The sequence below is a fragment of the Aquarana catesbeiana genome, linkage group LG06 (assembly GCF_042186555.1).
Source record: "Aquarana catesbeiana isolate 2022-GZ linkage group LG06, ASM4218655v1, whole genome shotgun sequence".
Classification (NCBI taxonomy): Eukaryota; Metazoa; Chordata; class Amphibia; order Anura; family Ranidae; genus Aquarana; species Aquarana catesbeiana.
This window is the reverse complement of record NC_133329.1, coordinates 62,282,415-62,300,071: the sequence shown is the minus strand read 5'-3', so window position 1 is coordinate 62,300,071 and position 17,657 is coordinate 62,282,415. Positions and strand designations below refer to the sequence as shown.

The window sequence follows — 17,657 nt, the reverse complement described above, 5'->3', positions numbered from 1 at the left end:
ATATATATATATATATGTATATATATATATATATAGATAGATAGATAGATAGATAGATAGATAGATAGATAGATAGATAGATAGATGTACAGTATATATCAGTATTCCAGCCCTTAAATGTGTTGGCTTCATCTTTTTCTTTTTTTTTTTTTTTCAGAACATTTTTTTGCAAGTACTGAAATGATATCTCTTGGTCCTGCCAGAAATCCAGTATTGTTGTAACTTCCTATGTACTACGCTGAACAGTAAAACAATGCATCCTTCTCTACTATATTTGGCGAGCAACAGAACATCTCCAACCTATGTAATAGAGATGAGGAGATGGAGAGGTGTTCTGTAGTCATAACACACTTCCTGCTGTAGGGTGTTAATGTTGCTTCTCTAGAGATATTGTAAGGTTAGTGAGATATGTCAACCCCAGTACAGGAAGTGTGTTTAATGGCAGGAAAAAAAATAAAAGAAAAAGTTGTAGAGAGAAAACTAACGCAACCACCACACCTGGCAAGCTGCATTATACAGTGGAACCTTAGATTACGAGCATAATCCGTTCCAGGAGAATGCTTGTAATCCAAAGCACTCGCATATCAAAGCGAGTTTCCCCATAGAAGTCGATGGAAACTAAGAAAATTCGTTCCGCATTGACTTCTATTGCATGCAATACCGCATGTGGCCGGAGGTGGGAGGGCGCCGGAGAGACTCAGAAATACTCGGGGACAGCTGAACTCGAAAAGCCTCGGAAAGGCTCGGAAACACTTGGGAACAGAGTATTTCCGAGTGATTCTGAGTATTTCCAAGCAGCTCTAAACCGTTCCGAGTGTCACCGTCACCCCCGCACCTCTGGCCAAATGCGGTACTGCACACCCCATTTTAAAAAAAAAAAGTTGCTTGTCTTTCAAAACGCTCGTTAACCGCGTTATTCATTAACCCAGTTTCCACTGTTTACATTTTTAGGGGGTTTAGATACACTTTAAGCTCTTGATAGACAAAGAGATGACTGTTGGCCTGACCCCGCCAACCTCCGCCAGATAAAAGTACTGACAAGGTTTACATTGTGGATTTAAAGTGTAAAGTGTACAGCCAAAACTTTTCTTTTTAATATTTATAGAAATAGAAAGTTTTAAAACCATTGGGGAAATTTCCCTTCACTTCCTGTCCGATTAAACACAACAGGAAGGTAAAAGAAACCTCCCAAAGTGAGGGGAATTCCCCTGTTAGATAGTTTTCCCCAGAACATGTGTCCCCATTGGAAGATTTACCCTTACCTCTTGTTCTGGGGACAACTCCAAATTTTAGGAGGGTCTTACCTTTCGCCGCTTTATTTAGGATTTTGGAAAAATAATTGACCTAGTGATAGATACGCTTTAAGCTGATGATTATGATATTATATATCTGAGGAGTGCAATAAGAAGAGCAGCAAAATTCAAATACTGATGTAATACTACTAGATTGAAAGCAAACATTTTATAGATTTAGACCAGATATGGCTTCCTCCTAATGTACATACAAAATTACAGCTCATATATAGAAATTAGGGATTAGTGTCTTACCTTACGTTGGTCCCTTTTCTAGACATGTGCATCTAAAACATTTTTTTAAAGTTTGTAAGTGTGACTGTCATTGGAATAAAACTATAACAGCAATCCATCCTGGAAAAGAAGAGGACTACTGACCACTTTGGCCACCATTGACTCCTGTTATCACTCTCTTGAAGAGCTATGGCTGCCAAAGTATCTTCAGTATCTAATATACTTCAGGGTGTGTCGGATATCTGGCCCACCAATAGTAGTTCCAACCGCTACATCACTACTGTGTTCTGGAGTGACATAGTAGCTGGCGGGAGAAGGGTGAAAGGGGCAGGTGAAGGGAAAGTCCAGAGAGCAAACAGAAGGTAGGTACCAACAGCAGAAGCAAGGTAACACAAGCATGTTACCTTCCCCAGAAGAAGCAGGTACAACAGGTAGCTTAAAGTCCACAAGAGTTACTCATACCTTTATACGTCACTAAGAATCCATCTTGGATGGGCTTTTGCAGTGACACATGCTCCACCTGACAGATAATAGATGGACGATCCTGAATCTGATCAGGGGTAAGGATTATAGAGCTGTTGACTCTGAAAGTCCCATCAGCACCTGGCTGAAATGTCCCCATTTTTGATCCACCCAGGACCTTAATATCATTCCGCAGCCAGGTGACTATTAGAGACTCCATAGGGAAGAAACCTGTAATGAAACAATCAACCTGGTTTTTCTCATTCCTATGAAGACCCATTTTGTGTATCTTGACCATCGGAGTAGCTATAAGACAAAAAAGATTAAAGAATATAAGTAAAGAGGTGTAACAAACTTTTTCTGAGTAGTGAGGTATAAAGAAAAAATAAATATAAATAAATATATATATATATATATATATATATATATATATATATATATATATATATATATATATATATATATATATATATATTATAATGAAAAAATCAGCAACTAAAAGCTCCTGATCCCAGCGCTCTAGGAATAGGATAAACTGGTGTTATGCAATGAGTGCAGCTGTTATAAAAATAAATGGTCACACAAAATGCTTGAAAATTCGAAAATCAATCTAGCATTAACAGCGCTCTCTCAGTACAAATACGTACTATATGCGTAAAAATCATAGATTAAAATTATCCAGTCCATACATGAATGATGGTAAGTGTGCCCACTAGCAACAGAGCATCCAAATGAATACACGTGGGTACACGAAGAGCTTAGATGCTGTAAAGTTGTTAGCATGCATCCACTCCAGGGTGAGGAGACAGGAAGAATCTTTTCAAATACCGTCACCACCACACCGGGTGTACTTCACACCCCTGTGGTAAAACACTCACCACAAGGTCTAATGAGACAAGCCTTGCCCGGGACAAGTCACAAACTAAAAGAGCCGTGTGGTCCTAACATGTTTCGTCATCACGTCTACCTCAGAGGGCATGGCCATGCAGCACGGCTCGATCCTTTTATACAGTATGTTACACTATACACTATGTTTCTTAGTGTGCACACATGTATTCACTTGGATGCTCTGTTGCTAGTGGGCACACTTACCATCATTCATGTATGGACTTGATCATTTTAATCTATGAACTTTAAGCATATAGTACGTTTTTGTACTGAGAGAGCGCTGTTAATGCTAGATTGATATATATCAAGGGACAGTTTCCTTTCCCCCCATAGTTTTTACAATCACAAGCAATTATGTGACTATGGTTGCCACCTCATCCCTTTAAACCCGAACACATATTAATTACACAGGTTCTGTGGCTGATTAAGGTGGTAATTAAACTCACTTGGTGCCTTAACTGCATTTAGGTAGCCTCAGAACCTGTGTACTTCATATGTGTTCGGGTTTAAAGGGATGAGGTGGCATGTCATATGTGACCCTCAGGCTGGGTTCACACTGGTCCGACAATCGCTCCGACATTGGGAGCTCATGTCGCATGACGTGTGAAATCCAATGAGCCGTCCTAACTGGTCCGACACAACTCGTTCCGACTTTAGAAATGCTCCCTGTACTACTTTGGTCCGACTTTGATCCTACTTCAGCCCACTGACTATCATTGAAGCCGGATCAAAGTCGGATCGCCCTCTCGCATGATCAGACTTCGGCATGCGACATGTGCTCAGATGATCTTGAGGGGGAACTCCGCGCCAAATTTTAACTAAAAAACCGGCATGGGTCCCCCCTCCAAGAGCATGCCAGGCCCTTGGGTCTGGTATGGACCTTAAGGGGAAGCCCCTACGCCAAAAATACGGCATGGGGGTCCCCCCCAGATCCATACCAGACCCTTATCCGAGCATGCAGCCCGGCCAGTCAGGAATGGGGGTGGGGACGAGCGAGCGCCCCCCCCCCCTCCTGAACCGTACCAGGCCGCATGCCCTCAACATGGGGGGTGGGTGCTTTGGGGCAGGGGGTGCCCCGCGGGCCCCCCCACCCCAAAGCACCTTGTCTCCATGTTGATGAGGACAAGGGCCTCTTCCCGACAACCCTGGCCATTGGTTTCGGGGTCTGCGGGCGGGGGGCTTATCGGAATCCGGGAGCCCCTTTTAATAAGAGGGCCCCCAGATCCCGGCCCCCCACCCTATGTGAATGAGTATGGGGTACATGGTACCCCTATCCATTCACCTAGGGAAAAAGTGTCAATAAAAAAACACACTACACAGGTTTTTAAAGTAATTTATTAGACAGCTCCAGGGGTCTTCTTCCGACTTCGGGGGTCTTCTTCCGACTTCGGGGGTCTCTCCGGTTCTTCTCCATGCTCTTCTGCCGGGCTCCTCCACTATCTTCTGCTCTTTTGCCGCTCTTTTGCTATAGCGGTGGCCCAGACTTCTGCCTTCTGCCTTCTTGTCTTCTCTTCTTCCGATGTTAACACGACGCTTTCTCCAGCTGGAATGCTCTCTGAGCGCTCCACAATGGACTTATATAGGCAGTGACCCCGCCCGCTTATGAGGTCACTGTCCCGGGCCATGCTGGGACTGTGCCGTCATAAGGGGGCGTGGTCAACATCACCTGGTGACCACGCCCCCTAAGACGTCACAGTCCCAGCATGCCCAGGGACTGTGATGGCATAAGGGGGCGGGGTCACCACCTATATAAGTCACATCGGAGCACTCAGAGAGCATTCCAGCTGGAGAGAGCGTCGTGTCAACATGGGAAGAAGACAAGAAGACAAGAAGGCAGAAGTCCAGGCCACCGCTAGCGAAAGAGCTGCAGAAGATAGCGGAGGAGCCGGCAGAAGATCAGGACACCGGGAGGAGACGCCGGAGAGACCCCCGAAGTCGGAAGAAGACCCCTGAAGTCGGAAGAAGACCCTGGAGCTGCCTAAAAAATTACTTTAAAAACCTGTGTACTGTGTTTTTTCATTGACACTTTTTTCCCTAGGTGAATGGGTAGGGGTACGATGTACCCCATACTCATTCACAAAGGGTGTGGGGCCGGGATCTTGGGGCTACCTTATTAAAGGGGGCTCCTGAATTCCGATAAGCCCCCCAGCCCGCAGACCCCAACAACCAACGGCCAGGGTTGTCGGGAAGAGGCCCTTGTCCTCATCAACTTGGGGACAAGGTGCTTTGGGGTGGGGGGGCCCGCGGGGCGCCCCCTGCCCCAAAGCACCCACCCCCCATGTTGAGGGCATGCAGCCTGGTACGGTTCAGGAGGGGGGGGCACTCGCTCGTCCCCACCCCCATTCCTGACCGGCCGGCTGCGTGCTCGGATAATGGTCTGGAATGCATCTGGGGGGGACCCCCACACCGTTTTTTCTGTGTAGGGAGTTCCCCTTAAGTTCCATACCAGACCCAAGGGCCTGGTATGCTCTTGGAGAGGGAACCCATGCCGTTTTTTTTATTTAAAATTTGGCGCGGAGTTCCCCCTCAAGATTCATACCAAACACAGTGCCAGGCATTGGCGGGGATCCAAGTCGGATCCCCATTCATTGAAAGTCGGACGCATGCCGGCTTCATGTCTCAGGGCAAAGTCGGATCCAAAGTAGGACGGCTGTCGTGTCGCACCAGTGTGAACCCAGCCTCATGGACGGGTAATAAAAGATGAATGGTGAGTGATTCAACACACAGGTGTGCATTAATGCCCAATAAGGATTTTTTTTTATCTTAATTTTTTTTTTAGCTTGACATGTTATTTGGTCAACTGTGCTATCTCCTTAATTCTTCATGGGGAGGAGACAGAGTAAGGTTATCTTGAAACTGAGGTAAAGCAGGAGCCTTATGTGGACCATAAAGGAAAAACAAGGTAAAACAATGACTAAATGTGGATGGGTGGGAAGGGGGATAAAGGTGGCAGAGTGGCAACTGGTTGTGGACCAGAAAGGCTGTATCAATCATCCTTGAGCCTTCGGCATAGATTTGGTAAAAAGCTTTTGTGGTGGTTGTAGAGTGAAAAGTGGAAGTTGACCATGGAGGAGCAAAGAAGGCATAGTAGCAGCTCACCAGGAAGGAGGTAGAGCAGAAGCTAATTAAAGTAGGAGGATCATAGACTGGGTTAGAGAGAAAAGGCAGCGGGATCTGATTGTAGAAGAGTGGATAGTGGATGTTACTTTATTATAGACAAGTGGTCTCCAAACTGCAGCTCAGGGTCCAGATGCGGCCCTTTGCTTGCCATCACCTGACACTATTCCTCCCACTAACACCAAGGACGGGAAACTATTTACCCCATTGACACCAGCAATGGAGCACTATTCCTCCCATTGACATCAACAATGCAGTACTATTTCTCCCACTACCACCAAGGATGGAGCACTATTTACCCCACTGACACCAGCAATGGGGCACTATTCCCCTGACTGACACCAACAATGGGGCGCTATTCCTTCCATTAACACCAACAATTGGGCACTATTCCTCCCACTAACACCAACAATGGGGCCCTATTCCCCCCACTAACACCAATGATGGGGCACTATTCCTCCCACTGACAACAAAAATTGAGCACTATTCCTCCCACTGATACCAACAATGGGGCACTATTCCTCTCACTAACACCAACAATTGAGCACTATTTCTCTCACTAATACCAAGGATGGGGCACTATTCCTCCTGCTAACACTAATGATGGCGCATTATTTCTCCCACTGACACCAACAATGGGGTACTCTTCCTTCCACTAACATCAACAATGGGGCATTATTCCTCCTACTGACACCAACGATGGTGCACCATTCCTCCCCATAAAGCCCTTTGTTTAGGAAGTTTGGAGGCCCCTGTTATAGACCATTAGGGGGGAAGAAGTAGATGGGGTCTGAAAAAAACTCGGGGCAGAGGGGAAAATGATTATGGCTGTAGGGGAAAGAGGTGGAGTGGGAGTTAATTGTGGATAGGGGAGAGAAGGCAGAGCAGTAGCTGAGTTGCTGATTTGTGGAGAGGAGAGTAGAGAAGAGAAGGAGCTGAACATGTTCCACTTGGAGAGGAAGCAGAGGAGAATCTGGTCATGGACTAAAGAGATGAGGTGGATAGGTAGTTGATCATAGACTAGGTTGAGTTGTCATGTATGAGCTGTCATTTCTCTTTTCTGACAAAGGAATGGAAGTTAATAGCCTTTCTCCTATTATGTGAAGTGTTTGAAGAGGGTAAAAGATGCTTTGTTCCTTACCCTGAACATTGAGCTCAATGTCCCTGGATGTTCTGTCTGGACTGTAGATGACTAAACACTTATAAGTCCCGTGGTTGGCGATGGTCACATTGTGAATGGTCAGTGATGCACTTCCTTGTCTGGCCGCTTGCTCATCGAAAGACACCCCGTCACTGACCACTTTCTCTTTATTGTCAAATCTCAGCAGATCTTTTGTTCCATGGGTCCAGATTATCGCCAGGAACTGCGGGTTTATAGGAGGAGTGGTCACACGGAAAGTACATGGTAAAACAACACGAGATTTAAATAAAGCTGTTTGAGAAGGGGGAGCAGTCACATCCAGTCCCAAACCTGAAAAAAGATGTATTAAATTAACATTTAAAGAAATGTACATTTATATATATATATATATATATATATATATATATATATATATATATATATATATATATATATACTGTATTTATTGGCATATAACACTCACTTTTTCACCCTGCAAATTGGTTGCAAATAGTGTGTGCGTGTTATACGCCGATACTGCAATTTGCGCTGCCTCGGAGAGAACGGGGAGGGGGGACGAGCGCCGTCAGATTACATACAGCGAGAATCTCCTGTTTACACAGCGGCCTCTGTAATAGGAAGTCCCGTCTCCTGGGCCAGCATTGGACCAGTGTTCTGTCTATCATAGAATTTGGTCAAGGAGGCGGGACTTTGTATTAAAGAGGCCGCCGAGTAAACAGGAGATTCTCCCTGTATGTAATCTGATGGTGCTCATCCTGCCCCCCTGCCTGAGATGGGCATTAATCAAGCTGCATTGATGGGCAATTGTGAGGCTGCTGATGGGCATTGATCAAGCTGCATTGAAGGGCAATTGTGAGGCTGCTGATGGGCATTGATTAAGATGCATTGATGGGCAATGGTGAGGCTGCAGATGGGCATTGATCAAGCTGCATTGATGAGCAATTGTGAGGCTGTGGATTGGCATTGATCAAGCTGCATTCATGGGCAATTGTGAGGCTGCTGATGGGCATTGATCAGGCTGCATTGAAGGGCAATTGTGAGGCTGCTGATGGGCATTGATTAAGATGCATTGATGGGCAATGGTGAGGCTGCAGATGGGCATTGATCAAGCTGCATTGATGAGCAATTGTGAGGCTGTGGATTGGCATTGATCAAGCTGCATTCATGGGCAATTGTGAAGCTGCAGATGGGCATTGATCAAGCTGCATTGATGGGCAATTTTGAGGCTGCAGATGAACATTGATCAGGCTGCATTGATGGGCACTGACCCTTATTTTGCTTCAAAGTTCTTTATTTAAAATTAAAGTTTTTTTTTTCATGAAACTTCCCTTTTAAAATGAAGGTGCGTGTTATATGCCTGTGCGTGTTATATGCCGATAAATACGGGTATATATTTTATATCTTACTTGTGGTTAGGACAAAACAAATATTTAACAATGTTATCAGTCAGGCAAATATGCATAATTTTGCATATGAAATTTTTTTTAAAGAAATATAATTTTTTATTAAACATTTTTCAAAACATTCAATACTTTGTACAACATTCTGCATGTAAAAATTAAGAGAAGGATCACATAGGAGGGTTAAAAAAAGCGATTACATGAGAGAATCAATAAGCTGTTTTCCTAAAACCAATGTGAGAGGTCATATATACGTCATAAAAGAAAATAAGAATAATGTCCAGCTTTATCAGTGCATAGATCCTGAGGCGTCAGTCAACAAGGAGCTATATGGTAAGGCCCCTTTCACACGGGGCAGATTCTGCTTTCTCAGCTGGGCCGGGGGATCTGTTCGCTGATCCCCTGCTGAGCAGAGTGGAGCAGGCGGATGACAGATCTGTGTCTGCTCCACTTCTGCTCTATGGGTAGTCAGATGTAAATGCATAGGCAGGTACAGTCTGTTTTCTCCACTGCAGGCGGCCCTCAACTGAGGGGTACTACAGCCTGGAGAGAAAGTTAATGGAAACCTGGTTTCTCTGTGGTTTCCAGGGTCATAAAGCAGTGTTACCGGTTGGCTACGCTGCATCCATGCGACCCCTGGTGGCCATCTTGGGTCAACGGGTTCTTTAACAGGCATTTGTGAAGTGGGTAGCATAGGGAGAGAGACCACCATCTGTTAGAGAAAGTGACTAGTGGCAGGGAAAGGTTCCTGACGAGTAGGGACAGGCTAGGGATTCTCTATCCTCAAGGAAGCCTCCCCTTTTTGGGACCGAACCGACCAGGCTGCCAGGCTGCACTTCACCCCCTGAACAGAAGCTGTCGGTGCATCTCCTCTTGCTGCATTTCCTCATTTGAACTAAACTGTGAGTGTTTTCCCTAAGCAGCACTCTCCTGCTGGGGTGTTTGTAATTTGGCATTCGCTTCAATACAAGCTCCAAGTTTTATGGCAACTGGGCTCTGTGTGTATACTGCCGCTGCACCACACTGCACCTCCCCACAAACGGACTTGCTGTCCGTTTACACCCGATTGCCCTCCGATCCACCCAGATGGAGGGGAACGGATCCCCTTCTATTTGTTTTTAGCAGACTGGAGGTAGGCAGGTGTAAACGGTCACAAGTTGGTTTATATCCATTGCTCCATAGAGGAAAATGGAGGGTCCGATCAGTTCTGACTAAAACAATGGACCCAATTGGACAGCTTGTGTGAAATAGGCCTAAAGCTTATCTGCATGAAGAACCCTTCATCTAAGCTAAGCAAGAAAAAGATTAGGCATACAGCCAAGCGACACATATCACCTAGGCTTCAAGCCTAAACACAATCTTTATTTTGCAAAGAATGTAACACAAAGTAGACAAAACAAAACTAAAAAAAAAAAAAAAAAATTGGGAGATAGGAAGAGATAAAAGGGAAAAAAAAGAAAGATGAAAGGAAATGTGTCTCTCCATTATCCAGACCACCTTATGGCTGCTAAAAGAAAAAAGGGACAGCTGCATAACAGGAGGAACCAGCTATGGAGGGTCCGTCCTGAGATGCCAAAGCTCCCAGACATTATTGAATTTGTGCCTATCTAAAATGTTATTTAAGCAAGCAGTGAGTGTCTCCATGAGTTCCACGCATTTGATTCTAGATAAAATAAAGCTAGGGAATTTATATAAAAGTCTGGTTTGGCCACATCTGGAGTATTCTGTCCCGTTCTGGTCACCAGTCCTCAGGAAGGATGTGCTGGAACTGGAGAGAGTCTACAGAAGGGCCACAAAACTAACAAGAGGAATGGAGGCCCTCAATTACGAGGAACGACTACAAACATTAAACTATTATCTCTCTGGAGAAGAGATGCTTGAGAGGAAATATGATAGCGATATACAAATATCTCAAATATCTCAATGGTGATCCCAGCGTAGGTAGGAAACTATTCTGTCTCAGGGAGTGTAAGAAGACACAGGGCCACACAATAAGATTGAAGGAGAAGATGTTTAACTTTAAGCTGCGTAGGGGTTTTTTTTCACTGATGGGGCAATAAGGATATGAACAAAAAAGGAAAAAACAAACTGCGCTAAGGTCAAAAATTATAAAACACATATACCCGATCCCAATGGTTACAGTGAAATACCATATAAGCAATACCAGCAGCAATTCTCCTGCACAACATAAATACAGTAATCAAAATTGGAAAACATTGTGGACATCTAACCCGCTTCCGCCTAAGCCGGGTGACACTAGGCATTCTGTATTCCTTTATCATTTTTATTGTCATACTTAAATTTCTCCCTGTGTCCTTGCCTTTTTGGTTCGCCCAGTGAGTAAATGTTTAGGAGTTTATTAATTCGATCTTCATGCCACTTAAATATCTTTTTCATTTACAATCTATGTGATTAACCATGGACCCCGAACCTGACTCGTTCTATGTGGTCTACGGACGTTACCAGCTTCCATAACGCTATTGCGCATGTCCACAGATGGACTAGGGCCGAGAGCGAGGCTTGGTGGGGTTGCCATGGTATAAAGGGAGGTGACGCAGCTCGCCGCCCGTGCCCCTGGAGCAACGTGCTGACGTCACCTTGTGTTGCTGTTGACGGCTCCAGAAGGACGGGTTGGTCTGTGTGCCAGACACCAAGGCATTTTATCTGCTTGCTTATGTAAGTGCAATACTGTTTTTAACACTTAATAAATTTGAAGGTTTTACACTATGGAGTAATTTGATTTTTTCATGCCATGCACATCCACTCATGAATTTGAAATGAAATGAGGAGTTTTGGAGTGTTATGAGGATCATTGGGCGTTTCTGGAGGTTGTACTATCACCCCCAATACATTGAGGATAGTTGATGTACCTGATATGCTCTGGAGGGCTTTTCTATATACAGGCTTCCCTTGATCCTCTGTAACGGGGGATCACGGGCTTCCGGTAAGCAGTAACCCCTTACATTCTGGTGGTGGATTTCTGCACTAGTCCTTCATTCAACTGTGAAGATTGCACCATTTATGGATGGACACCAATTATTATTTAAGTTCACGGGTGTAATTGCTGTGTGGGCCCTTTGGATACTACCTTATCTGGCCCTTTATTTTGTTATGTTATCAATTGTTGGACAATGTTACACACCTTCAATACACAAACTTTTCAGGTGTTTGTTAATTTAACGAGCAGACAGGAATAGTCAAGAACATGCCAAGGTCAGTAACAGAGACAAACGAAGAGCACGCGGCAAGCAGGAAACAGGAAGCCAAACACACAATGGTTGATCAGCAAGGTTGGCTTGCAATACCAAGGTTAATATAGTGTTCCTAATTAGAGACTGTGCTGTTGCTATAGATAAACCTATAGTGCTTTGTAATCTCTCTCTCTCTCTCCCACATCCAATTTGATGGACTATCATAGAAAATGCCTTCTGTACATGAATGTGGCAGCCTGGTTCAAGTGTTGGAGATGAATTCACATCACGGAATACACTTCAAGCTTTGATGCCTTCTAGGACTGGGGATATCCTGAAGTCACTACAAGAAACAAACACATAAGAGCACACCAGCCTAGTGCCTATTATCCCACAATCTCAATTTATTAGAAAATTGTCATAAAATGTACTCACAAACGTATGAATAATAAACACTCATCGAGCTATTCGTGCTGTTCGTTCGTAGCTTAACAGTCCAGTGCACTGTGTCCAGGACTGTTAAGGTATGGATGAGTAGCTCTTCGAGCATTTATACTGCATGCATAGTACTGTATGTACCATGCATAGTATGTTTCGGTTCATTCTTGGCATGCCAAGAATAGGGATCGGTGTCAGGGACAATGTGTGCTCATGCACAGGAGTGACATTGTCAGTGGTTGTCCAATGGCCGAAGAAGACCTACAAGAAGCGTGGGGGGGGAGGATTACTATGACAAGCGGAGGCTGGACCCGTCATCACTAGTGGAGGGTACACTGAGAGGTAAGTGGGCATACTTGCACTTTATGACAGGAGTCTACCACCAGATTGCGGAACTTAGTTCCCCTTTTACTTAGAGGGAGACATAATACATTCCTGTCCTGCCACCCATGCCTTCAATTTTCCATCTTTTGAAGAGCTACTTTGGCAAATAATACTACTCAACCAACACACTCCCAGTGTGCAATCACAGCCCAGAGCTCTGTGTTGGTAAACAACACAGAGCTCTGAACAAAGGTAGCGATCTGTCAGCAGGGATGAGAAACTGAGAGATCCTTAGTGAAAAGCAGCACACTGTACAGATGGTTAGGCACACTTTTAACCCCTTGATCGCCCTAGATGTTAACCCCTTCCCAGCCAGTGTCATTAGTACAGTGACAGTGTATAGTGTTATCACTGATCACTGTAATGTCAGTGACAGTTATGCCCCGTACACGCGGTCGGATTTTCCTACGGAAAATGTTCAATGGGACCTTGTTGTCGGAAATTCCGACCGTGTGTTGGCTCCATCACACATTTTCCATAGGAATTTCCGTCACACAAAATCTGAGAAGCTGGAAAAAATAATAGTAAACCCGCGCAGTGGAGATGATGGAGATGTAATTATAACCTGTTTGGAACTGCTGCCTCCCAACATGCAGTCACCATATATATGGGGACGGCTAGATTAGTTTGTTTGAGAGAAGGGTATGGCGCTGTTCCTTTAAAAGAACTTTTTTGTCCTACGTATGTGCTATATACAGTTCATAAAACTGTCTAAAAATCAAAAACCATACATGGTGCTCCTATTTAGATCTAAATAGGAGCACCATGTATGGTTTTTGATTTTTAGAAAGTTTTATGAACTGTATATAGCACATACGTAGGACAAAAAAGTTCTTTTAAAGGAACAGCGCCATACCCTTCTCTCAAACCAAAAAATCTGAGATGCACAAAGTTCCACGCATGCTCGGAATCAAGCAGAAGAACCGCACTGGCTATTGAACTTCATTATTCTCGGCTCGTCGTACGTGTTGTACGTCACCGCGTTCTTGACGTTCGGAATTTCCCACCAACTTTGTGTGACCGTGTGTATGCAAGACAAGTTTGAGCGGACATCCGTCGAAAAAAAAAAAAAAGGATTTTGTTGTCGGAATGTGCGATCATATGTACAGGGCATAAGTCAGTTCCCTCCAGTGTCAGTTAGTTATTGTCAGATTGACCACCATGCTATCACAGTCCCATTATTAGTCGTTGATCGCCGACAGTAGTAGCATTAAAAAAAATTAAAATTCCAGTATATATAACTTAGTTTGTAGGCACTATAACTTTTATGCAAACCAATCAATAAACACTTATTGGGGATTTTTTTTCTTATCAAAAACATGTATCAGAATACATTTTGGCCAAAATGTATGAAGAAATGTTTGTTTTTTTTATTTTTTTATTGGATATGTTTTAGGGCAGAAACTAGTAAATATTTTTTTTCTAAATTTTCCGCCTTTTTTCTTTTATTTCGCAAAAATTTTTTTAAAAAACAGCGGTGATCAAATACCACCAAAAGAAAGCTCTATTTGTTTGAAAAATTTAAATAACTTTTTTTGGATACAGTGTTACATGACCGCACAATTACCCGTTAAAGTAGCGCAGTGCCGTACAGCAAAAAAATGGCCTGGTCATGAAGAGGGTAAAACCTTCCAGAGGTCAAGTGGTTAAAATGATTCTAAAGGCTCACTTTTTATTTTTATTAAATAAGAAACATGTTATACTTACCTGCTCCGTGGAATGGTTTTGCACAGTAAAAGAATACAGGTGGGCCCTTATGGAGCCGGGAGCTGCTACATCCCCAATTGTACATTGAACACTTTTCTCCCATAGGACTTTCTTGTCAAATTTGTTTATTGAATTTTAACAATTATAATACATAAGTAAATATGGTGACAGCAAAAGAAAAGATCACATATATGGTAATAATATCGAGTTGTAGTTCCAATATAAACTAAAAGTAGTTTAACTAAAACAATTTTAGACTGGATCTAACTACTTAAAAGATTGCGTCATACATTGTATAAGAGAGGATAAAACCAACTTAGACCAGGTTAATACAAGATGACCTCAAATAAAAAAAAAAAAAAAAAAAAAAAAGTCTTAAAGCAGGATTCCAGCAGTAAAATAAGTACTTACCTGTCTTGGGTGCCCGTGATGTCGGCCGCTCGGGGCCGACCCGTCCCTCGGCTCTCGGGTCCTGGCACCGCCATCCTAGGTAAGGGAAACAGGCAATGGAGCCTTACGGCTTCACTGCCCGTTTCCTACTGCGCATGCACGAGTCGCGCAGCGCTTTGTGAATGGGACGTGATGTGTTGTGGGACACACACAGTTCCCATAACACACCGCGCCCCATTCCCCAGAAGACAACGCGGGGAGGAGAAGAGACAACATCACCGCGGCGTAGGAAGAGGCAGATTAGGAAGACTGCCTAGCAACAGCCATTTCACGTAAGTAAAAAAAATTTTTTTACTCTTTTCCTCCATTTTTTTAGGTATTTTTTTGTGCATTTTTTTTTTCAGGGTGGACCTCCACTTTAATTATCGTCAAGAGTATAGTTTTTAAACAAAAAAAAAAAAAAAAAATTATTATAGAATCTAAAATCTTATACTACATATTGGAACAATTGGTATAATGATAACCAAGGAAATAAAAGTTCTGCTACCAGAACAATCAGTGGTGGACCGTGCACTGTGGGCGCAAGGGCGCCGCCACCCCCCATCCATGCACCCGACCCCTTTCAGGACACCAGACGCATGGATTCCCATGGCGGGGGTGGGAGGGGGTGGTACTTTTTGAAGCACCTGATTAGAGCCAGAGGCTCTAATAGGTTTCAAAATAGGGTGGGCTCGGGGCGCAGAGAGTGATCCCACCCAATTGTGTGATGATAGCAAATAAATTTTCGCTATTTTCACACTAACCTTCCTCCCCGCCAATCAGGAGGCAGGGCGGCAGACCTGTTTCCTGATTGGCCAAAGCGCCAGGCCACCCTATTGGATGCCTGGCGCTTAGGAAGAGAAGTGGAGAAGACACACGCTGGAACGGAGAAAACACGCTGGAGGAGCTGCTGCGGTAAGCCTCCTCTGCCAGAGCCACGTGTGGGGGGGTTCGGTGCTGCCAGAATTGCGCTCGCGGGGGGAGGGGTCTTGCCAGAGCGTTGCTGGGGGGTTGTGCTGTCGCCCAGGGCCTTCTTTAATTATGATTGGGCCCTGGGCAAACATTTTCTTGGGGCCCCCCGCCTCCATTCTGAAACATACAAAAAATAGCAGGTAGACTCAAAATCAGTTTACTGCAGCAGATCACGCAGCGATTGCAATTCTTTGCCAGAGGTTACAGCCTATCCTTACTGCTCACTGGCTGGTTTCTAGAGGTTACAACACATAATTTCTGCTTGCCGATTGATTGCTAGAGGTTAATGTACATTATTAGCGCTCACTAATTGGTTGCTAGGGGTTACAGCACATCATTACCACTTACTGATTGGTTGCTAGAGATTAAAGCAGATCACTACTATTCGCTGAGGTTGGTTGCTAGTGGTTAATGCACATCATTACCTCTCACTGAGCAGTGGAGCAAGCCCAAATAATTGAGCAAGTAAAGGGGCACATTAATACACATACTACAGGGGAGTGTCAGAGAGTGCAGACATACTGCAGGAGACAATCAGAGACTGCGGACATACTGCAGGAGACAATCAGAGACTGCAGAAATACTGCAGGAGATTACCAGAGACTACGGACATACTGCAGGAGATTACCAGAGACTGTGGACATACTGCAGGAGACAATCAGAGACTGCGGACATACTGCAGGAGATTACCAGAGACTGCGGACATACTGCAGGAGATTACCAGAGACTGCGGACATACTGCAGGAGATTACCAGAGACTGCGGACATACTGCAGGAGATTACCAGAGACTACGGACATACTGCAGGAGACAATCAGAGACTGCGGACATACTGCAGGAGATTACCATAGACTGCGGACATACTGCAGGAGATTACCAGAGACTGCGGACATACTGCAGGAGATTACCAGAGACTACGGACATACTGTAGGAGACAATCAGAGACTGCGGACATACTGCAGGAGATTACCAGAGTCTGCGGACATACTGCAGAAGATTACCAGAGTCTGCGGACATACTGCAAGAGTTTACCAGAGACTGCGGACATACTGCAGGAGACAATCAGAAACTGCAGACATTATACATGAAAGAGAACTTTCAGCAATGCACAGCTTTACAGTTGAATAACACAGCTCAGGGTTTAAACATTCAGGCATTTAAGGGTGTAAGGATATACCTGGCCAGCCAAACTCACTACATACATTCAGGTCTGTGGGCGGGGCTTTCAGTCTCTGCTCTCACTACAACAGCCGGGAGCTCCACTGATGCTTTGTTGGGGGACCCGCGTCACCCGTGAATTGGGGCCCCGATGACAGCTTTGCAGAGCGCACAGAGGACACGGGAGGATGTATTCCCGCGCTAGCCAGCTGAGGGGGGCTCTGACCCCGCCTACGTGCAGACTCGGAACAGAGCGTCTGCAGTTAGAGCAGTGATCGGAGTGGGAGCGTCAGTGGACCTCTGTATTCACCAGCCAGTATAGAGGGGACGGGGCCGGGAGCTCCACTGACGCTCCCACTCCGATCACTGGCTCTCATTACAGACGCTCTGTTCCGAGTATACAGGCTGCACATAGGCGGGGTCAGAGCGTCAGTGGAGCTCCTGGCCCCGCCCCCTCTCAGCTGGCTAGCGCCAAAACACAGCCTCCCGTGTCCTCTGTGCGCTCTGCAAAACTGTCATCGGGGTCCCAATTCACGGGTAGCGCGGGCCCCCCAACAAAATTGGGCCCAGGGCAAGTGCCCCGTTTGCCCTGCGCTAAAGACGGCCCTGCTGTCGCCAGAGACGAGGGGGGGGTTGGGTGCTGCCAGAGCCGCAAGGGGGGGGGGGTCGGTGGGCACAGTGGCTGCATATGATGGGCGCAGGTGGCTGCATTTGACAGGCACAGTGGCTGCGTTTGATGGGCATAATGGCTGCATATGATGGGCATAATGGCTGCATATGATGAGCACAAGTAGCTACATATGAAGGGCACAAGTGGCTGCATTTGATGGGCACAGTGGCTACAT

At 45.0% G+C, this 17,657-nt stretch overlaps 1 protein-coding gene across 2 annotated transcripts in view; it reads right to left on the bottom strand.

Annotated features, from left to right (window-relative positions):
• LOC141148553 (uncharacterized) overlaps positions 1 to 17,657 on the bottom strand; it is a 107,684-nt gene that overhangs the window by 63,201 nt on the left and 26,826 nt on the right. For both annotated transcript variants that reach the window (XM_073636102.1, XM_073636101.1), the window contains 2 exons: positions 7,135 to 7,464; positions 1,989 to 2,294 (listed from right to left, as the gene is read on the bottom strand). In XM_073636102.1, coding sequence (XP_073492203.1) covers positions 1,989 to 2,294; positions 7,135 to 7,464 — 636 coding nt within the window. The remainder of the gene's footprint in view (positions 1 to 1,988; positions 2,295 to 7,134; positions 7,465 to 17,657) is intronic.